Below are 23,835 nucleotides of genomic sequence, written 5' to 3'. Positions count from 1 at the left end.
ACTCTATTCCTATATGTCCATATCACTTCTCTCTAAATCAAGGTGGGACGTTATGTGACTTGTGCTGAAAAGCTGTTTTGTTTTTTGGGCTAAGTAATATCTGCCCTTCCATTCCTTAGTGATCAGACAGAGGAGGCAGTCCTGCTCCCTGAGCCCGAGGGGTGTGGCTGGGGGAGAGCGGCTATTGGTTCTGGCCAGGGGCGGCTCTACGTTTTTGGCCGCCCCAAGCAGTCATGCGCGGGAGGCGCCCCGGAGCCGCGGGAGCAGCGGACCTCCCGCGGGCATGACTGCAGAGGGACCGCTGGTCCCGCGTGGCTCGGCTGGACCTCCCGCGGCTGCGGACAGTTCGCGGGTCCGGCGGCTCCGCTTGAGCTGCCGCAGGCATGCCTGCGGGAGGTTCAGCTGAGCCGCGGGACGAGCGCCCCCTCCGCAGTCATGCCTGCGGCAGGTCCGGTCCTCCCGGGGCTCCGGTGGACCTCCCGCAGGCATGACTGCGGCAGGTCCGCCGGCCCAGCCTGCCGCCCCCCCCCCAGCGGCAGGGAACGCCCCCTACATTTTGCCGCCCTAGGCACCAGCTTGTTTTGCTGGTGCCTAGAGCCGCCCCTGGTTCTGGCAGTGCTGAACATTCCAGAAAGGGAGTGTCTGGGCGGGTTAGAAATGTAGTCAGAGCCCTGGCCCCCTTCACTGGGAGGCTGACGTACCTTTTCTAAAGGTGTCTAAGAGGCTGCTGATCTGAGTCTCCTTGGAGATAAATCCCTCCAGACATCACCACCTCTTGTGCCATGCATATCTTCCCCTCTCCACCATCCCAAAGCAGCTCTCCTTCCTGGAGTCATACCTGATTGCTCAGAGTAAGACTCTGGCCAGGCTCTGCACAGGCACATAAAGCAGGGAGGGTGTAGAGAAGTTTCCTCCTCACCCACCTCCATTTCACCTTCGTGGTGTCTGAAAGGGGGAGAGGCAAGGATAGGACCATGGCTCTGACCCCACCTGCCCTGGCCAGCACAGCTGGGCAAGTGCATTGTGGGAACATGTTGCCCCCTCTCCAAGGGTGCTGAAGCTGCTGCTCTTGTGTGTATATGCCAGAAGTCCTCAAGAAGGAACTTCTCCACAAAGAAATGATGGATCAATTAAACCTGTAATGGTGGTATAGTGATACCTTTTGAAGCAATATGTTTCTGGTCATCTCCAGGCATCTGCAAATGGGCTCTATATTCCCTAGCCTTATCTGACTCAGACAACCTCTTGAAGGATCCTCACCACATCAGCGCAAGCAACATCTTTCTCACCTTGCCGGCAGAATCCCTTCCCTCATCCTCCTGCTAGGAGAGTGACTGGGAGAGTAACCAGGCTGTCAGGTTTCAGAGGGGTAGCCATGTTAGTCTGATTCCCCATTGTTTTAACCAGGCTGTGAATTAACTAGTTTGTAGGGCCAGATTCTGGTACCTTGACTCTGGCTGAAGGGTACTCACTCTGCAAGCAGTCCCATTGATTTCAATACATCAGCTGTACATCCTGGTTTCAGAGGGACAACTCAGAGAGCAAGGGACGACTCAACCTGAGTAAAGGATCGGAATCTGGCCCACAGCGAGCATCCATCAAACCGTCATCAGCACTTTTAGTGCTCAAGCGTGTCTCTCTTCTGACTCCCTCGACCGGGTGAATGAGAGAGCTACGGATATTCTCCACAGGAGTCACGCCGCATGTTGTCAGACTGAATCAAAATGGAAGTCTTCCCATACGCAGATATATCCCAGCGCTTGAGCAAGGATGAAGCAAATAGCTGGGTACATGTGGAACTCAGATACAGAGAGGGGAAGTATTCTTTTGGAGCCAAATCTTCCACCTCTATCTCACTCAAGCTGTTCATTCAAGTCACTGGCACCATCTGTGAGAGCAAAGGAGCAGAATTTGGCCCTTGAACTTTGGCATATTTACACCAGAAACTACACCGAACTTGTTACCTATTGGAGAAACAGCTTCCCTTGTTACAACAAACCAAATCCCAGGAGACAGAGTAAGAGCTAGTGACCACTCTGGGGTGTGTCTCACACAAACCACTTTCCTCCTTCCTTGAAAGGAACCATTTGCCCTTTTCTACACAAGTTAGGTGGTTTAAAATGAAATCAATTGAAAGGAAAAATGCGAGTTTCTACTATGTCGAAGTAAACAATTTTTATAACATACAAGAATTAGTTGTACAGAAGGCCTGATTTTGGGAGGCACTGAGTACTCTCAATGAGAGTGGAGAGCACTGAGCAATTTATTCCGGACTGCATGGAGTCAAGCCCATAGCGAGGTGGCCACTTGCATCTGAGACATGAAGTTTCATGATCTGCACACCGTTCAGGACCTCTGTTTGCAGAATGCATGCAATACACAATCCTAAGCCAAATGCAGACAGCTCCCATGAGAACAACGGGTGCACTTCTAATGCATTGGCCACAAACCCCCTCATCTGTTTTTAGCTTGACAAGTATAAGTATCACCCTACATTATACTTTATCTGGGGTAAGATTTAGAATCAGATTTTGTTCTTAGACAATCTCTTCAAATAAAGCAATCTCTCCACTTGGATCCTTATTTTAAACCATTGGTTTTTAGACAGCCCAACCACTGGAGAGTAAATTAATAAAGAAGATTGTTGGAACTTTAAAGAGAGAGCTATAGTCAATCCTGCCTCCTAGTACTTAGAGCATGTATGTTTTATCATCAGCATTGTCTCTTATGAGTGGTTCCCCAAGATTTCATCAAGGTTGATTTCTTTCATCCAGTCATCATTACCAGGCTCTGTTTTCAATAAAGAGTCTATAAAGTCTGAATCACTGTTGAGTGCAGGCCCTATATTGTCACCATGCTGGTTAAGAAAGTCAAAGGCTAAGTCATTCCCATGGTCAGTTCCTTGGTAAGCCCTAGAGTTTTGGTTGGTAGATGTAAAACTGGTTGACGGCAGGGATGATGGTGGTGTCATACTTGTTCCTGGGTGATTCACGTTAGGCACAGTCTGTGCTCTGATCTGGTTAGCTCCTACACTTAAACCTCTTAGTGATCCAACAGGTTGTCCATTTATTGTTTGGTTCATTTGGTTTAGAGGAGGTCTCATTTGCGCTGCTGTTGTTAATTGGTTTGGAGGTGCCATAGCATGCTGAGGAAACTGCGGGTTGCCTATGGAGCGCTGCAAAGACAGGTTAGGATATGGAGTGCTCGTCGGGAAACGAACTCCTGTAGGTTTCAGTGTATCCTGCTGCTTCGTTGCTGCCTCTTGAGGGGCCCAGTTCTGAGCAGCAGCACTGGAAGTGATCATCACATTCGATGGTCTTTGTGCTGGGATACCTGTCGCTCCATGGTTTAAACCTGCTCTCACTTGCTGAGAGTTAACCGCTGACCCAGTCCCAAAAGCTGTTACGTTGTTTCCTTGTGCCAGGGCTGGCTGGCGAGACATCATGAGGTTATTTTGACTGGTTATGATTTGGTTTTGGTTTCTGTGTTGCTGCACTTGGCTCATTCCTGACGTCACATTGTATGAGCTTGGTGGATTGCAAGGAATGTTTCCGTAACAGCCCATGTTCCGGGCTGCTGGAATAGAAGGCATTCTGGTTCCATGGGGAGTTGACAAAAGGCTAGAATTCTGTGACAAAATGCTATGAGTTGAAATAGGATTTGACAAAGTCAGATTGGAGCTCATACTCACTCCCGGAGAACCACCTAGAAAATGAAAAGAAAACACAAACAAAGGTCTGTATTGTTAATTGTTTCATTAACATGTGCAGTAGGTTAAAATCTCATTTCCCTATAGCATAAGCTCTCAAATGGTGTATGTTGTCCTTGGTGGACTGATGAAGACGTTACTGGTTGGCAAGGTCTACAAAATGCATAAGAACCAAAGAAAGACCAGATCCAACTTCCATTTAAGCCAGTGGTGGTCTCTCCATTGACTTAAGTCCTTGACTGCAGTATCAGTAGTCTGCAATACTTCTTCTTCCAAACATTAGAAACAACAAAAAAAGGCCCTTGGCAATAAAATTGACAACCACTGCTGAGGGGAGAGGAATTTACTGTATTTTCACGGTGATACAACACTAAGTATGGGAGGCAGTATATTTAAGTAATTAGAGCACAGCAGAGCAGGGATCAGGACTTCTGATTTCTTATTCATTCTGCCACTGATTCCCTGTCTGACTTTGGTCAAGTCACTTAACCATTCTGAGTTTCCCTATATGTAAACTAGGGATATATACTCACTATCCCTGTGCCTCTGTATCTGGGCCACAATCTGTGCAGTGGGCCACAATCAGCAAGAAACTAATTATCTTCACCCATTTTTCAACCCCTTCACAAGCTTCCCTCGGTCTGGTTCCTAGACATGGTCTTATAATATATATTATTTTCTCCAAATCAACATGACTGAACTTCAACAGCAGGAGCAGCCCTAAGAGTATGAGAGACTGGGAGAATCCAGCCTGGTTCTACCACAAAGTGCATCCTGGGCACCTAGTCTCAAAGAGTGCTATCAATAGGCCACTGGGCTGCACTATACTTTTGTAATCAAAGTAAATATCAGTGCTGAGTCACTAACCTCATTAATTAATCTCCAACTTTGACTGCACTAACAATTCATGCCTTCCCTACTGTTTCTTTGAAATATGGTAACATTTGTCAGTGGTACCAAAGAAGACCTGGGGCCTGATTCTCTTGGGGAGGGATAACTCAGTGGTTTGAGCATTAGTCTGCTAAACCCAGGGTTGTGAGCTCAATCCTTGAGGGGGCCATTAAGGAATCTGGGACAAAAATCTGTCTGGGGATTGGTCCTGCTTTGAGCAGGAGGTTGGACTAGATGACCTCCTGAGGTCCCTTCCAACCCTGGTAATCTATGATTCATTAGCACCAGTGTAAATGAGGAATAGCTTCAATGGAATTAATGTAAAAGGAGAATGGGACTCTTACCAGGTTAAATAAAGGAGCCTTAATACATTTACAGAATCACTTCACTTACTGCTGGCCTGAAGCCATTCCTCAGGTGGAACATGCCAGCTCTTTAACAACCCCAAGTATTACCACCCCACAACTCAAGTGCCTTCCCATGAGATTGTTGCAAGTCAGATGTGCACAGGACCTTGCTTCCATATCTCCTCCAAAAGACAAAGTTTGCTTTTTCTTTGTGTTACTATTTTAGTCCTTGTATTTTAAACCAAAATATTTTTCACTCTAATTTCTTCCAGATGGGAAGAAATTTCTTTCATAGCAGTGTTGTGCAGACAACATATCCAGTGCTTAGACACCAAGGGACACAGTGGTACTGAGGAGAATTTATTGCCGGATTCACCTGCCATTGTCCTGGGGTTTATTGTATTAGAGAGGAAAAGAGCCCAGGAATGCAATGCTTAATAATGTCTCTCGGTGTCTCCACAGTATTTCATTTAACTTCTTGCTGTTCTGAGCTGTTTCCCTTCTTCCATTACTTGAGCACAGCTCTTCCCAGAAACAAGCAACAGATTCCCAGCTGCTGCTCCCTTGTGCAACAGTTTCCTAATCAGTTCATCTGGTGGTTTCCCTGTAAGCTCATAGCAAAGCCCCATCTCCTGTTCTACTCAGAAAAGCTGCTCTGCTCCCTGTGTATATTCAATCATTGCTAGTGACTTAAGGGACAGAACAACAGTATACTCAATCCTGCTTTGGCATGGGGGGATGGACTAGCTGACTTCTTGAGGTCCTTTCCAGCTCTACATTTCTAGGATTCTGGTACTGCCAAGCCCAAACCTTCAAAAATAAGGAGTCAGGCCCCAAAGTGTCATGAGGCTGGCATAACATTTGTGAGATTAAAAAAAAAACATTTGGGTTATTTTTATTTGTCTTCTGATTTTTGAGTTTTAGGGTGCATTTGGGTCATATTTCCAAACTTTTCTCCACAACTACAAGGGCTTGAAAGTTATTCTTTTTTAAATAAAAGCAGAAAGTCTCAGTTAATCATAGGACTCCAGGAGTTGGGGCTTTAAGAAAAAATATATCTTAAGATGCCCAATCAAACTGCAAGAACTGATGGCGTTTTCACTCTTGGTTGCACTTCAGATGATGATACAGCACAGACAAACTGGGTTCTATTCTTTCTGGGTCACTGCCATTGGAGCTGGCCCTTTCAGGAGAGCCAGGGACCAACCTACCTGTGACAGGCTCCTATAAGGGAGAACAAGTCAACCCAGCCCCACCCGGAAGCAACTAAATCCCTATGTGGCTGGTTGTGCTAATTAACTAATGAGCCAGATAAAGGGTTACCAGGGCTCCACTGGGGTGGTTCCCAGAGAGCTGGGCCTGGATGACAGGGGTGGATCAATCAATCAATTGCTCTGTCCCGTTGACTTCCTCTGAAGTATCTGGCACTGACTGCTGTTGGAAGACAGGATTCTGGGCTAGATGGACCATTGGTCTGACCCAATATTGCCATTCTTATGTTCTTGGAGGATGCTCCTGAGGAGAGTTGCTCCCAGGAAAGCTGAGCAAGAGAACTCTCCAGAACAAGGAGCCATGAGGATGTGCTCCCAAGTAGTGTCAGGAACCCAGCCAGTCAGGAACTACAGGCTGCCTCAGAGAAGAGCTGTGGCTGACACATCTTTGCAGACCCCTGGCTCTGGGGAAGAATTCTTTCAGATAGTGGAAAGAGACCTGGTTCTAGGGAACGGACCCAAACAGAGAGAACACTTCTGGAGGGGAGTGGTGGATACAGCTGGCAATGGATAAACTGAGACTGACGTTGTCAACCCACTAAGACATTAGGTGAAGACTTGCTTGTATTTTCATTGGGTCTTTGGTTAATAAAATAGATCCCTCAGAAAGGGTATTGTTCCCTATGTAAAACCTTGGTGAATTCAGTGATTACATCAAGGGAGACTGAAGCAGGGAGCCCCTCTGTACAATGCCAGACTTGGCCAACAGGGGGCACTAAAGGGAAGGTACACCCTGTGACAGAACTGTTTGCTAAATTTGAGTCACTGACACCTGTGAAAACTTGCTGAAGACAATGGATCTGAGCAAATGTCACTAAGAGCATAACTTGACCTGAAGAACTTTGTTACTGAAATAGACATATGGGAAGGAAAGAACCCAGCTGGACTCTCAGATCCCAAACTGAGTTTACAAGGCAGGCAGTTAGAAAATAAAGTCCTTTTTACTTGTGAACTGAGCACATTAGATATGGAGATCACTGAAAGGCAAATGCTACCGAAGCTCACAATCCTGTTTTTACAGGGTCATTCTTCAGAATAAAATCCCACTCTAATCTCGTCTGCTGCCTTTTCCTTACGTCCTGCCCTCCTCTCCCTGTATCTCTTTCTTATTCCATTGCTGTGGGGACAAAAACAGAATAAAAGTCCAAATTCATCCATCTTTAGTCCTTATTTAGGCACAACTCCCACTGAAGAAAGGACTTGGCCCAAAGGGATTATTCTGGAATATTGCTAATTATCTCTGTTAGTTTGGGCAAGGAAAATGAAAGGCATCAAATTTAAAATGGATCAAAAGAACTTTTTTTTTACACAACACTAACTGACCTGTGGAACTCATTGCTACAAGATATCATTGGGGCCAAAGCTTCAAAAAAGGAGTAGATGGTTAAATGGTTATTGAGATCATCCATAATTATATCAGATAGGATAAAAATCAATGAATTAGAGATATAGGCCCTCAGATTTCAAGACATAAACCAACTGCTTACTGTTGAGTAGATTCTTCCATTAAGGGGGTTTCTTGCCTATTCCTCTGAAGCAGCTGGTATTGGCCAATGTCAGATACTGGATACCAGACTGTAGGAAACACTGGCTAATTCCCATTATTATTATTAATCAGCATTTTTCAATAATGCCATACCTATAATATTGAGGTTTTAGAAATGTACAGTATAGGAGCAACCTGCAGAACCTGCGGGGGGAGATGTGTTTCAATCTGAACGGTTCCCCCTGAACATTTCCTGAGGGTGGTGGAACTGTCAAGACATTATTCTCCATTACTCCATGTACAGTTATTTACACTAGTGCAAGATGGGTGTACAATGTTGCCACATTAGAGTGATGGCATTTTACACCCACTTGGCACGTGCTTTTGCACTGATGCAAGTGACTACACAGAGAATCAGGCCCATCTTGTCAGTACTTGCCAGGGCCGTCTGGCTGGTCTTCATAACCATGGTTTTCTTTTTGGCTAAGTACGCTTACCAGAATACTGGTTTGCTTGTTGCATGCTGACCACATTCCTTCTCTGGTCTTTGTAATCTGGTGGTGGCCTCGTCAAGTGTCTGTTCAACTGATCTTGAGGAGCGATTTTCTCCTAGAGAATTAGAGCAGAAATGGAAATATGTTATTTGGTTTGCTTTCTATTCGCCCTTACGAAGTGGAAGCTGTTCCTTCCCATTGCCCCACCCTGCCACAGTGGTAATGCTAACCAAAGTGTTGAAATTGCTCTTTAGGGGCCAATCTATTGAAGCCAGTGGAAGTCTTTCCTTTGATTTCAAGGGGCTTGAGTCTGGTTCTACTCCCATTAAAATTATGGTGTGCTGCTTCAAGCTCCAGCAGTCTAGTCATCTGTTTTTCATTATTTTGTGTACCACTAACTCTGAAAACTCTGCCTCAATCCAATTCACCGATGGCATAAGTGAGTGTAACTCCATTAACGTCAGTGCACTCACTTGGCAATGGGGATTTTGACTCATCATCTGAATGAGCTTTCTCTCCTATATACTCCTTTATACATCGGCATAGAGAAAGAACTTGAAAACTGCACTGCAAATGTGTCATCAGTAATGGTGTGCCTCATCAAGACCAGAACAGCCTGAGAAGTGGTGAGATGAAGTGGGGGATATATAATGCTTCAGTAGTCAGTATTCTGATGTATGGGACTGAAACGTGGCCCCTCACAGTCAAGATTGAAAAGAAGTTGGCCACCATTCAGATGCAGCATCTCAAAATGATCAAAAGCATTAAATGGTATAAACTCCCGTCAAATGAAGAGATCCATTTTCTAACTAAACAGGTCCTGCTCTCTCAAACAGTAGCCCAACACTCTCTACAGTGGTATGGTCATCTGCTCTGAAAACCTACCTTCTTCCCACTGAGAATCATCTTCGACTTTGACTCAGTGGAAGCAAAAGACCCTCTGGAAGCCCTGCAACATGATGGCTGGATGGCATCAACACAGACCCATCCTACACAGGCATTCTACATGGTAATGTGCCAGATTTGAGTCAGGATAGAACATCATGGGTGGCGCATAATGCATTCAGTGGCCTCTATGTTGTCCAAGCAACAGCATGACAAGGAAATCCTTTATAGCTGGGAGGAGCTCCCTGTAAAAATCCATAAAGCCACTACATTATCCCGCTTCACATCTCTCCTTAAAACTCCCCTCTGCTGCAATGCCTACAAAAAAACCTGACCATGGCTATGCAGTTGGTGTGCTGTGACTGCTATTTGTCATGATAATTAAAACTCTCACTATTGCCTTGTGCTTCTTCATCAGTTTGTTGCATCTGCTTGTCATTCATCTTGTGCTTAGATTGCAAGTTCTTTGGGGGCAGGCACTGTCTTTTCGCTCTCTGTGTGTACAGTGCCAAATAGAAGGGGGCCCAATCCTTGACTAGACCCTTTTGGCATTGCTGCTATACAAATAACTAATAGCTTACTGTATGTAACAAATGACAAGAACCCTCTCTGTAAAAAGTCCCTTGCTCTGCTCTTATTTATGCCTGGGCACTTCTTGGATTGTTGTATAGCTAAAGGGCGAAAACAGCATTACAGACCCATACTACTTGAATGATGTCAAATGCAGCCAACAAAACTGCATGTTACCCGTTATTTAACGTGGTGATCGCTATTGTTGGAATAAAATTTGTCTCAAAGAACAAGTTCCATATAACGTTAGATTAGAAGTTGTTTGGAGGAGGGACTATGAGTCTGCACCGGGTCTAATACCATCAAGCTGTGATCCAAATTGGGGACATTGGGCGCTGCCACAATATGAATAAATAACCAAAATAATACTAGCCTCTTCTTGAAGAAGAAAAAGCAAGAAACTGAAAAACTGAGGTTTGGGAACTGAAGTTTGAGCCTGTGACTTTCAGCCTTCCTACTCTTCCCTTCTTCCCAATGTCAATCCCTTCCATCCACCTCCTTCCTCTCCATTGCGCCGTTCTGCATAGACTGCACCCCTGATGAAATCCCCTCCGTGTTCCACCTTCTGGCTGTAACCCTTGTACCGAGCCTGTCAGTCTAATCCTCCTAAGAGGTGTGCCCTGGGAAAGCCCATGCCTTTAAGACAAAGGTGGGCAAACTACGGCCCGTGGGCCACATCCGACCTGTGGGACCCTCCTGCCTGGCCCCTGAGCTCCTGCCCCGGAAGGCTCGCCCCCTGGCCCCTCCCCTACAGCCTCATCTCGCCCCACCAGCAGCAGCGCAATGCTCTGGGTGGTGGGGCTGTGAGCTCCTGGGGCAGCGCAGCTGCAGAGCCTGGCCTGACCCGGTCTCCGTGATGCGTGGCTGGATGGAGAAGGGGTGGTTGGATGGGGTAGGGGTCCCGGGGGGGCAGTCAGGAATGAGAGAAGGGGTTGGATGGGGTGATGGGGGGCAGTTGGGGCAGGGGTTCCGGGGGCAGTCAGGGGACAGGGAGCGGGAGGGTGGATGAGCCAGGGGTCCCGGGTGGGGGGCTGTCAGGGAACGGGGGGGTTGGATGGGGCAGGAGTCCTGGGGGCAGGGGGCTGTCAGGGGACGAGAAGCAGGGGGGTATAAGGGGAGGGGCCGGGCCACACCTGGCTGTTTGGGGAGGCACAACCTCCCCTAACCAGCCCTCCATACAATTTCCAAAACCCGATGCGGCCCTCTGGTTTGCCCATCCCTGCTCCAAGAGATGACGCAGAGATGCTGGTAGCAGAAAGTGCACGCTCCTGTAGGAAAATGGCCTTGGGAGCTGAAGAAGCCAAACCCTGTGGTGGGGAGAGGATTCTGCACTGCGGCCACGTCTGCGACAGAGGGAGAAGAGAGGAGCACTGTGACAGGGTGGAACGGCCAGCACATGGTTAAGGGCTGTTTGTCACATAATTCAGCTGGGCTGTAAAGGGAGGGACGTATCCTCTTCCAGGGAGACAGAGATGCAGCCTGTTTGCTCCAAGGGAAGAGCTTCTGTTTGGTTTTTTTCCCCTGAGGAAAAGGCCTGAAAAGAGACTTGGCCATAGCACTGAATTCTTCCTGCGCAGCTGAGGGAGCCCACCACCTTGCAGGCATGAAGTTCAAGGTGCTAGATTCACAATCTGACCATGTCAACAGCACAAATCATGTTGTCCTCATTAAGGGCTTGAGCCAACACACATTGAACACAGTGGCAAAACTCCCATTGATTTTAATGGTACAAGACCAGGCCCAATACTGTTCCTGGAGTGTGTAAGCAAATACAAACTTGTTTGACTCAAAAATCTGTCTCTCCAGAGTGCTACCCATAAGCTCACAACCAATGACTCCTCCCAGGAATGAGCCTCGGCGTCAGCAAGTCTGAGGAAGGATTTGGGCTTTCACCTTTATTTGTTTATAGTATTTGTATATAATAATAAACTACTAAACCAGCAGTGCTGATTTACACACAGTTGTCCCTGGAATTGTGTTTACTGTCCCTTACCTCCTGAATCTCACCCTTTCTCCTCAGCAGGCTACACACTGCACTTGCGTTTCATCCTTGGGAACAGTATGGGCCTTGGGCTGAGGCAGGCAGAGCAGGAGCAGCCTCCACCAAAAAAAATGCTGGGAAAATAATCTCAGAAACTGGGCCCCTCGGCATAATGCTCCGTTTGTGAAAAGTGGTAGGTATATTCCCCCTTTTGCCCCCAACAAATACATGCCCAAAACCAGAAGCCCAAGTTGTGACACTCTTCATGAGTCGTCAAAACTTCAGACAGAAGGAAGCTGCTCACATCTAACAACCCAGCGTGCACATCAGTGAGCAGGGGAGTGCCCTCTGAAGGTTCACAGAGGCAACATGTGGGTGGTCTCTGAAGATTCCTACCATCTGCTAGCAAGGGGAGCTGAACATCCTCTGTATCCAAACAGCTCTGAGGCTCTGCAACCTGCTCTCTTTGTCAACCTGCCAGCAAAGTCTGCTCAAACTCTCTCCTTTAGCTGAAACATAAGCTATATCTGGGGTGAGGAAAAGAGGAGATTTTCTGATCAGAGCTGAAGAAGGTGGCAAGTAGTAATCTGCAAACCTCAAAGGGCACAAATTTCAGAATCACAGTTAGAATAAGGCCTTGTCTCCGTTACACAGTTTTGGTGACAAAAGTCAGCTTTCGTCAACCAAACAGTGGAGGTGTACACACTGAAATGCTCCTCCCGCCGATGTAACTCCCTTGGTATGCGACAAAATTAAACCACCCCGATGAGCAGCATAGAGCTTTTTGTGATGTAGTTAGAGCAACGTAGACACTGCCCTGGCTTATGTTGCCCTAACTGATCTCCAGGAGGTGTCCCACAATGCCCATCCTGACCGCTCTGGTCAGCAGTTTAAACTCCGTTTCCCTGCAGGTACACGGGCATGCACCCCTCCCCTGTTTAAAGGCCCGGGAACTTTTAAAATTCCTCTTCTTGTTTGCTCAGCGTGGACCGTTCACACAGCATCTTCCCAGCTGACCATGCCGGCTTTCCGCACTCCTGCCAGGAATACACTGGAGCTGTTGGATCTGCTGGGTCTGTGGGGAGAGGAGGCTGTGCAGTCGCAGCTTTGCTCGGGCAGATTGCTCGTGGCATGCAGGAGAAGAGACACAAAAGGGACATGCAGCAGTGCTGTGCTAAGATCAAGGAGCTGAGGCAGGTGTGCCAGAAGGCAAGGGAGACCAACCGTTGTTTTGGTGCAGCGCCAAAGACATGCCGCTTCTACGAGGAGCTGCTCGCCATCCTCAGCAGCGACCCCATCTCTGCTGCCAAGAGCCCCGTGGATACTTCGGAGGGACAGGAGGCAGCAGCCAGCAGAGTCAGCCCTGAGGATAAATTGGTAGATGAGGAAGTGGAGCTGGAGGATGTGGCACATGCGACAGGGTCGTCTGGTGGCATGGCAAGCCAAGACCTGTTTTTGACTCTGGAGGGGTCTAGCCAGTTCCAGGACTCCGGTTGTGGAGTGCATGAAGCAGGAGAGGCAAGCTCTGGTAAGCATGCATTTTGCTTTGATACTGCACAGTGATAGGAGGTTGAGGTCTCATTTATTTTGTTATATGGTAGAGGAGGGATAAGGGATAGAAATTAATGACAGAGTCTATACAGCTACGCAGTGGGACCCTGGCGGAAAAGGTTGTTATTGCACACTGGGATGTCCAGGGAATCCTCCATAGAGATCTCTAGGAAACTTTCGTGTAGATACCCTGCAATCCTCTGCCGAAGGTTCCTTGGTAGATCTGCCTTGTTTCTCCCCCCACTGTAGGAAACTTTGCCATGCCAACCGACAATTATTTCTGCAGGGACCAAAGTGTCACACAGGTGAGCAGCACGTGGACCCGGTCTGAAGCCACACGCATGCAGAAGATGCACCTTTGCATCCTGGGTTACCCTCAGGAGTCAGATATTGGGTTTGATTACCCCAGTCTATGGAAAAGGGGCCAATATTCAGAATAGTCTCCCTAGGCCTTCTTCGCAAACCACCCAGACCAATTATCCCCTCTTGCCCATTCCCCCTTCCCAAACACCCACCTCTGAACTCACCATACTTGGGACTTGTGCTGACTTGTGTGCTAGCCAAGGGACAGTGAGGAAGAGGAGTATGTAACTTTTATGATTCACTCACAATACTGTCTCTGTTCACTGTTTCTTTTGCTTCTGCAGATATGCCCTTGAGGGCCAACTCATACACACGGGCAGAGCGCCTCCATCAGGCAAGGAGGTGACCCAGGAGGAATAAGGAGGATGTTTCGCAAAGCGCTGCAGTCTAGAGATACAGCAGACAGCGAAACAAGAGGGTGGATGGAGACAGTTAATGAAAACTCAGACCGGATAGCCTGGAGAGGACACAGGGGCAGGAGTGGATGACAGATGGACAGGAGTGGATGATAAAGCTACTGGAGGGCCAGACAGAGATGCTCAAGTCCCTCACAGCGCTATAGTCTGAGCACCTCTGTGAAAGACTCATGGTAGTTGCTGTAAAAATTAAAGCACAGTTTCTATAGACAGGAACATTTGCTCAGGAACAATTAAAGCTCAGGAAGCAAGCATTACAGGGGTCACTCAAGGTGGCAAGTAAACATTGCCTGGCCAAATGCATCACATAAAGACATTTTACTGGGGCTCACTGTCAAAATGCTCCTTCAAAGCCTCCCTGATTCAAATACCACCCTGCTGAGGAGCCTCTCTAATTGCTTGGGTATCTGGCTGCTCAAAATCAGCAGTCAGCCGACCCACCTCACCTCCGGGGAAACTTCTCCCCCTTCACTTTGCAAATGTTATGTAGAGAACAGCAGGCTGCTACAACCATCGCAATATTGTCCTCAATGAGGTCTAACCTGCCAAAAAGGCAGCGCCAATGACCTTTTAATCTGCCAAAGGCATATTCAACAATCATTCGGCACTAGCTGAGCCTATTGTTGAAGTGCTCCTTGCTGTTGTCTAGGCTTCTGGTGTAAGGCTTCATGAGCCACGGGAGCAAGGGATAGGCGGGATCTCCCAGGATCACTCTGGGCATTTGAACATCCCCTATTGGAATCTTCTGGTCTGGAAAGAAAGCCCTCGCATGCAGCTTTCTGTACACTCTAGTGTTCGTAAAGATGTGTGTATCATGAACCTTCCATGATCAACCCGCATTGATGTCAGTGAAACAGAGCGATCCACCAGTGCCTTCAAGACCATGGAGAAATAGCCCTTTCTGTTAACGTGTTCAGTCACCACTCACTTTTCCACTGTGAGGGCAGCTGTCATTCTGATGTCCTTGCACCACAAGGCAAGGGCCAGCTCTGCACATAGTTCCAAGAAGGTGGCTCTGCATATCCAAACATTCTGCAGCGACTGCTTGTTATCCTATACATGCATTACAATGCAATCCCGCACTCAGTGCTTGTTTCCCAAGCCCAGTACTGATAGTCTACCATATGCATCTGCTCCATGAATGCCAGCAGCAATCTTGAATGGTTACTTTCCATTGCACACAGCAGGGCAGGCACCACAGATTCACTTTCTATTTCGCAGCTCATGAAATACTGCAGGCCTAGCTGCATTGTGTTCATAACACTCATCACCAGACTAGTTAGCAGTTCAGGATCCATGCTTTCAGGCAGAGATGGCAGGAGCACAGTTTACAAGGGCTGTTCAAAAATGGTGCAAAACAAAGTCAGAAGCCCATGGAATGGTGAGACAGAAAGTACTGTATCATGGGACAGTGAACATACCCCCATGATGCATTGCAATCTGTTCCCAGATCTCCCAGTGGCACAGGGTGGTGAGTTCCATAGAGGGAGAGCTACCTATGATGCAATGCTCTCTCTCTGTCGATACAAGAGCACCAACTGTGGAAGCGCTCCACCAACACAAGGAGTATTGTGTGGATGTGCACAACCGATGTAATTAAAGCGGCTTATGATCATCAACATAACTTAAGTCGACTTAACTCTGTAGACATGGTCTAAGTATCCAAAAGCTTTGGGGTGGGGAAGGGGAGGGAGGTTTCTCATTTACACCAAGGCTCCTGTACACCACTCTGGCAATGTCCAGGGGCATTAAAAGCAGATGTAACTTACAATTTCTTTTCAAGATTCTTTACACTGCCAGAACGTGAAAAGGGACTTTGGTTTAAATAAGAATCAGGCTCTGGATGTTTATCTGAAGCTGATCAGAAATCAGAACTATTCCGACCTTTTCTGCCTGAAATCTCACACAAACAGACCTTGTGAGAAATCTGGTTCTTCTGCTCAGGGCCGGCTCCAGACCCCAGCGCGCCAAGCGCGCGCTTGGGGCAGCATTTTGCCGGCAGGGCGGCAGGCGGCTCCGGCGGACCTTCCGCAGTCATGCCTGCGGGAGGTCCACCGGAGCTGCGGGACCAGTGGACCTCCCGCAGGCATGACTGCGGAGGGTCCACTGGTACCGCGGCTTCAGTGGACCTCCCGCAGGCATGACTGCGGAGGGTCCACTGGTCCCGTGGCTCTGGTGGACCTCCCGCAGGCATGCCTGTGGATGCTCCAACGGAGCCGCGGGACCAGCGGAACCTCCGCAGGCATGTCTGCAAGAGGTCCCCCGGAGCCGTGGGACCGGCGACCGCCAGAGCGTGCCCCGCGGCGCGCCGCCCTGCTTGGGGCGGCAGGATTCCTAGAGCCGCCCCTGCTTCTGCTTCCAGCCATGGTTATAAACAATGTGAGAACACTCTTTGTTGTGGTATTCAGGCATTTCCATATTTCAGTTTTGGAACCTGTGGTCTGATTAAGATTTATCAAGCTAATCTTAATGAACTATTCAGCTTGAACCCTTGTGAAGAACAGAAACCTTTTAGCTCCCATAAAAATCTTGGTCTGCAGCAATTCCTTTAAATTGCAACTGAGATTGTTTTATGTGTATGTCTGTGCACTTGTGTGTGTACAACAAGTGCAGAACAAAAACAAATACAAGCTGATCCACAGAGGGAGTCACCCTGCAGTTATTATTTTAATTTTCCCTTTAACTTTTGTTTACTTTCCTTTTAGCACTTCTCAAGATGCATGTAGGGCCTGATTGTCCATTGTTCCACCCTTTGCACAGTAATCAACACCAGTTTAAAGTGGATATAAGGAGCTATCAATCAAACTGGTATGATTTCACATCCACTTTACAATAGTGTCAATGGCTGCACAAGCTACAGGGTAACAAAGAATTGGGCCCTTAGGATTCAGAACTACAAATAAGGGAGCATGTGCACATCCTGTAACTCATAACATGATGATCGTGCTACACCAAGAGAAACTCTCTGCTTTCCTTCACATTGAAGGGGAAATATGATAACTGGTTGCTAGTATATAAAGGTGTGTCAACAATATGAATTGGGATTTATACAACCCATGATCCAGCAAAACACTTAAGCAAGTGCTTAACTTTAAGCACCTGACATTGAAGTCAATGCTCCTGATTCCCCTTTATACTAAGACCACTTTACAACACTCTGCCCATGTGAAGAAGCCTTAAAGTGGGTGTAAACATAAGTTACATCACTTTAGCCATTCTACATAGCCAGAGTGGCCACAGTGGCTTCAGTATAAATGAGAATCAGGTCCATTGGGGCCACTCACATGCTTCAAATTAAGCATGTGCTTTGCTGGATTGGGGCCATAATCTGGAGTATTAAAATGAAACTGAGCTAAGGGAAATTTAGGCTCAATATCAGGAAAAATCTCCTAATGGTGAGAAGAGTTAGACTGTGGAATAGTCTCCCAAAGGAAGTAGTGGAAGCTTCAGTGCTTGAATAATTTAAAATAGGCTGAACAGAGCCATCAAGAATATTCTATAGGGAACAACCGTGAATGTTCAGTGGATGGACAAAGTGACCTAACCCATCTTTTCCATCTCTCATTTCTATAAATCCGATGAAAATTTATTAGACATAAAATAGGAATTAGAAAATTTACTGTTTCTGCCAACATCTGCTGCTGTAGAAGGAGCTGCTGCTTTTGCTCCATCATCTGCCTCTGCAACGCCTGTTTCTTTTCCATCAGTTGCTGATTCAACGCTGATTGCTGGGATGAGTTCATGTAACCACTTCCAGTGTTTGGATTTGAGCAAGTACTGGAACTTGGACTGGGGCCTGTACCTTGGCCTATCACAGAGTGTTGATCCTGAAAAAGAAGAAACATCTTATGAATGATAAAATGAATAAAATAAAATTAAAAATTATCAAGAAAAGGCAATGACTCTTTTTACACACTTAGATTATTAAAGATCAAGTGTGGGACCCTGCTCTTTAAACTGCAGGACAAGAGACTGATAACAAAGGCTCATATAAAGAATCAAGACGAGGAAGTAACTCTAATGCTGTATGGAAAGCTTTGAAAACCTACCATGTGGTTTCAGTGGGAAACCTTGACATTTTAACAGAAGTTTATGGAACCTCAAAGGAAGTAACTGAGCTGTCCTGGGCCTTTTACAGGGAACTCCCATAAGAACACATGGCAATTCATATGATTACATGGCAACAAACACTGCATCTACTGACACCTAAAATCTGGTTAGGAACAACAACTATTATATTGAGACTCTCTATTAGAAGTGACAGCTATTTGTAACCTCGTTAGAAAACAAGAACGTGGTTAGTAGTCACTTTACAGTGCAATGACTGGTGCCTTTTCATTGGCTCCTTCATATGCCCCCAGGAACAATCTCGGTGAAAGAAAAGAGGAAATTCTGGTGCTGCAGAATTATCTCCAGTTATTATTATTGATCGTGTTTTTTCCAGGAGTGCCTAAGACAGTGGCGGATTAGCGAATGGGGCCCGAGCCCAGGGGCCCTGGCCCCGGCAGACAGCTGCTGCAGGGTGGCAGAAGCGTTGGGTGGGTGGGAGAAACCCCTGTACCCTGACCCTGCTCCCTGGCAGAAGAGTCGGGTAGTGGGGGAAGCCCCGGGGCCCCGATCCTGCTCCCTGGCGGAAGTGTCGGGCAGTGGAGGAAGACCCCAGACCCTGACCCTGCTCCCTGGCAGAAGTGTTGGGCGGGGGGAAGCCCCTGGACTCCGACCCTGCTCCCTGGCAGAAGCACCAGGTGGGCAGGGCGAGGTGGGGGAAGCCCCTGGACCCCGACCCTGCTCCCTGGCAGATGCGCCGGGGGAAGCTCCAGAGTTTAGACCCTAGTTGTGGCCGCGGGCCTGGAGGAGCTCTGGCTTCCTGCCACGGCCTCAGGGCTGGGGGAGCTCTCACTCCCCGCTGCGGACCTGGCGGGGCCACAGAGGGAAGGAGCAGAATGGGGTGGGGCTGCGGACAGTGCTGCAGGCAGAAGGGGAAGAATGGGGAGGGGTCTCCCACTTGCTCTGGCCCAGGACCCCACGAAACCATAATCTGCCTCTGGCCTAAGGGCCGACAAAGAGAAGCACCCCAAAGCGTTTACAATCTAATGGGAAAAGACAGACGCAGGGTGGGGAGAGGGGTCTAATACACGAGCAGAGGGAACAATGTGATGGCAGCAAACGGCATGGTAGTTCCATGAATTTTTTTTTGGTGGGGAGGGGTGAGTTAGGAGGGGATTCTCTAAATGGGAAGAAAGGAGAAGGGAGGGAGGAAAAGGGGTCAGAAGGTAAAGGAGGTGTGGAGTGAACCTGAGGTGAAGAGACGATGAGAGAGGGGGAGGAGGGTTGGAGCAAACGGCCAATCAGCACAAGGCAGAGCAAGTCCAATCAACACTGCTGAAGTTCTCTGAATGTCCAGTGGTCCCTGCTTTGGCTGCTTCTGGCCCAACCGGCTGGCTCCTCTCTGTAGTTTTCCACACAAGGCCATATTGGCGTGCGGAGAAGAAGAGTAGGGTGAACATCTTTTCAAAAGGCAAAAGCAGGAGCCCCACCCTCTCCATGGCCCTGGCCCGGCCCCTCCTCTTTCCCTGAGACTCCACCCCCTGCTCCTCCTCTTTCAACTATATGTGTTCTGTTTACTTTCTTGTTACAAACTAGACAGAAAAAAGGTTTTGCTGACAGCAAGATGCTTTCTGTTGAGTCATTTCACCAGTAGACAGACCTCCACCCTTCCATAAATATAGAAAAAGAGCTACCTCTGTCCCTGTGTTATCACACAAAAACCTGGAGCACTCCAATGCCATGTGCACAAAGTTGCACAGCTATAGCTCAGACAGGCGCTACTGGGGAGTTAGCTAAAATTATGGGGACATCATTTTCCTGACTTTTAGGCTCAATCATTACAACTCATAGAAACGAAGCCACCCAATCTGAAAAAGCTCCAGCTGATACAATATGCAGCAGACTGTCTGCTCCACACCATAGGTGTCCAAGAACACATCACCCTGGTGCTCCACTGTCTGCACGGGCTTCCCCAGTGATTAGAGTCTAACTGCAGAATTCTGTCCACTGGATTCTTCTAACTACTTGAGAGACCACCTCTCCCTCCATGACTATGATCTTCCATGACAGCTACATTCCACTGGGATAATTATATTTCACCAACGGCAGAGACTCATGAGTGCCAGAATCAGAATTTTCACAGGCACCAATCCTAGACTATAGAACTCACTGTCACAAGAGACAGGAATGGCTACCTTGAGAACTACATGCAAAGTTTATTTCTGTGACTTTGCTTTCCCTCAACAAGTTCTACACACATACAAACACACTCACAAAACCAAAACATACATGAAAAACTAACTGTAAATTAAACCAATTACTTCTCCTACCAGCTGGGAAGGAAAAAATACATTGCTGGCCACTGTTCACAGTATTGTTATAGCCATGTTGATCCCAGGATATGGGAGAGTGATATAATGTCTTTCACTGGACCAACTTCTAGTGGGGAAAGAGGAAAGCTTTCATGCTCCACAGAGCTCTTCTTCAGGTCCTTTGTGGATCCTGAAAGCTTGTCTCTCTCAGGGTACGTCTACACTACGGGATTATTCCGAATTTACATAAACCGGTTTAGCAAAACAGATTGTATAAAATCGAGTGTGCGCGGCCACACTAAACACATTAAATCGGTCGTGTGCGTCCACGGTCCGAGGCTAGCGTCGATTTCTGGAGCATTGCACTGTGGGTAGCTATTCCGTAGCTATCCCATAGTTCCCGCAGCCTCCCCCGCCCCTTGGAATTTCCGGGTTGAGATCCCAGTGCCTGATGGGGCAAAAATCATTGTCGCGGATGGTTCTGGGTAAATGTCATCAGTCACTCCTTCCGCTGGGAAAGCAACGGCAGACAAGCATTTCGTGCCTTTTTTCTCTGGATTGCCCTGGCAGATGCCATAGCATGGCAATCATGGAGCCTATTTTGCCTTTTGTGACTGTCACCGTATGTGTACTAGATGCCGCTCACAGAGGCGATTCAGCAGCGCTACACAGCAGCATGCTTTTGCTTTTGCATGACAGCAGAGATGGTTACCAGCCATATTGCACCATCTACCATACCATAAATTGGTAATAAGATGATCGTGGCTACCAGTCCTTTTTCACTGCACCATATGTTGCTGTCATAAGTGCCCCTGGCTGCTCTTAGCCAGGGGCACAAAAGCCAAAATTGGGAATGACTCCCTGAGTCAATCCCTCCTTTTTGGTATCTAAAAATAGAATCAGTCCTGCCTAGAATATGGGCAAGTGTACTAGAGAACCACTGTATATCATAACCAGAGAGCACAGCTGCTCTGTGTCAGATCCTGCAGAAATTATGAGCTGTATGCTATTCACAGGGGGTGCTCCTGCAACAACCCCACCTGTTCATTCTGTTCTTCCCCCAGCCTTCCTGGGCTACCATAGCATTGTCCCCCCACTTGTGTGATGACACAGTGACTTGTTAGTGAGAAATGAGTGGAAGGCAGCCTCCAGCTGCTATGATAGTCCAGACAGGACATTAAGCAGTGTGTAGGAGAGGAGCCCAGCATCCCACTGCTAGTCCAGGGGCAACTGAATCTTTTCTTTACACATGAAGGGTGGGGGCTGATGGAGCTCAGCCCCCTGTTGCTATGATGAAGACGGTTACCAGCCATATTGCACCATCTACCAGGAAAAATTAGGGGCAGGCACCCTTGATCGACCTAACTGATGCTAGTCGGCATGGTTACCAGTCCTTTTGCACTGCCCCATGTGCCAATAGGCTGATGATGACAATGGGTATCAGTCTTATTGTACCATCAGCCACCCATGGCAGGGGGGAGCAAGGATGTTGGTGTTGAGTGCTGCACCATCGTGTCTATCTGCAGCATTCAGTAAAGATAGGATGACATGTAAAAGAGTCAAGAGAGGATTGTTTTCCCTTTCACTTCTGGGGGTAGGTGGGGGGGTGCGTAAATTGCCGAGCTATGCCCTGACCCACCGCGGACACTGTGTTTGACCCTAGAAGCATTTGGAGCTCAGCCAAGAATGCAAATACTTTTTGGAGACTGCAAGAACTGTGGGATAGCTTGAGTCCTCCAGGCCATGAGCATCCATTTGATTCTTTGGCTTTCCGTTACGCTTGTCACGCAGCAGTGAGCTGAGTCCCTGCTATGGCGTCTGTCTGGAGATTTTTTAAAAATGATTTTGAATTTTGTCTTCTGTAACGAAGCGCTGATAGAACAGATTTGCTTGCCCTTACAGCAATCACATCCGCATGGTCCATGTGGGAGCTCTTTCTTTATTTTGATTTTTAACTGCCTCGCCACACGTGCTGATCGGAGCTCCACGCTGGGCAAACAGGAAATATTCTAAAGTTCGTGGGGCTTTTCCTGTCTACCTGGCCACTGCATCCGAGTTCAGATTGCTGTCCAGAGTGGTCAGTGGTGCACTGTGGGATACCACCCGGAGGCCAATACTGTCGATCTGCGGCCACACTAACCCTAATCCGATATGGAAATACCGATATTAGCGCTACTCCTCTCGTTAGGGAGGAGTACAGAAACCGGTTTAAAGAGCCCTTTATACCGATATAAAGGGCCTCTCAGTGTGGACGGGTGTGGCGTTAAATCGGTTTTACGCTCCTTAAACCGGTTTAAACACATAGTGTAGACCAGGCCTCACCAACAGAAGTTGGTCCAACAACAGATCTTACCTCACCCACTTTGTGTCTCTGTTGATGCAAAAAGAACAGGAGTACTTGTGGCACCTTAGAGATTAACAAATGTATTTGAGCATAAGCTTTCATGGGCTACAGCCCACTTCATCGGATGCATGCAGTAGAAAATACAGTAGGAAGATATATATATACACAGAGAACATGAAACAATGGGTGTTACCATACACACTCTAACGATAGTGATCAGTTAAGGTGAGCTATTATCAGCAGGAGAGAAAAAACTTTTTGTAGTGGTAATCAAAATGGCCCATTTGGAGCAGTTGACAAGAAGTTGTGAGGAACAGTGTGGCGGGGCAATAAACATGAGGAAATAGTTTTACTTTGTGTAATGACCCATCCACTCCCAGTCTTTATTCAAGCCTAATTTAATGGTGTCCATTTTGCAAATTAATTCCAATTCAGCAGTCTCTCATTGGAGTCTGGTTTTAAGTTTCTTTGTCATAATATTGTGACTTTTAGGTCTGTAATCAAGTGACCAAGGAGATTGAAGTGTTCTCCAACTGGTTTTTGAATGTTATAATTTTTGACATCTGATTTATGTCCATTTATTCTTTTACGTAGAGACTGTCCGGTCTGGCCAATGTACATGGCAGAGGGACATTGCTGGCACATGATGACATATACCACGTTGGTAGATGTGCAGGTGAATGAGCCTCTGATAGTGTGGCTGATGTGATCTCTGTTGATGGCTATTGCTACTTCTAATTTAAAATAATTCTGCGGCATTCAGACAGGGCCATATAAGTAAAGTGTTTAACAATCTAAATATGACATAAAACCCACAACTTTCTTTTGGAGCCACCTGCAGCCCCCAGGGCAGCATTACAATTGCACCTCTGAAAATGTAATGGACTTTTACACAATTCTGTCTTGCACACATTCTTTTCAATTCAAGAAATAATCCAGAATTGCTCAGCCACTGCCACATTCTTCAGCCCTTATGTTAGCTGTGAGACAGAAAGTATTCCTTTCCACAGAACCAGCTTGCCAAGATGTTGTGCAAACTTTTGTACTTCTTAAAATATTTTGAAAGGAAAAATATGTTACAATAAATTGGTTTTGACATCCACATTCAAACTACACTCTAGCTTAAACCCATCCCACATGTTACATCCATTAATAGAATACATCTGTT

The 23,835-nt window shown here is 47.3% G+C and overlaps 1 protein-coding gene across 5 annotated transcripts in view; it reads right to left on the bottom strand.

Moving 5' to 3' along the window:
- Window positions 1-538: 538 nt before the first annotated feature.
- MAML2 (mastermind like transcriptional coactivator 2) overlaps window positions 539-23,835 on the bottom strand; it is a 282,219-nt gene continuing 258,922 nt past the window's right edge. For all 5 annotated transcript variants that reach the window (XM_045019495.1, XM_045019502.1, XM_045019526.1 and 2 more), the window contains 3 exons: window positions 17,585-17,791; window positions 8,202-8,313; window positions 539-3,705 (listed from right to left, as the gene is read on the bottom strand). In XM_045019495.1, coding sequence (XP_044875430.1) covers window positions 2,726-3,705; window positions 8,202-8,313; window positions 17,585-17,791 — 1,299 coding nt within the window. In that variant the 3' untranslated portion in view covers window positions 539-2,725. The remainder of the gene's footprint in view (window positions 3,706-8,201; window positions 8,314-17,584; window positions 17,792-23,835) is intronic.

Source organism: Mauremys mutica, chromosome 1, assembly GCF_020497125.1.
Source record: "Mauremys mutica isolate MM-2020 ecotype Southern chromosome 1, ASM2049712v1, whole genome shotgun sequence".
Classification (NCBI taxonomy): domain Eukaryota; kingdom Metazoa; phylum Chordata; order Testudines; family Geoemydidae; genus Mauremys; species Mauremys mutica.
This window is presented reverse-complemented; position numbering and strand designations above follow the sequence as displayed.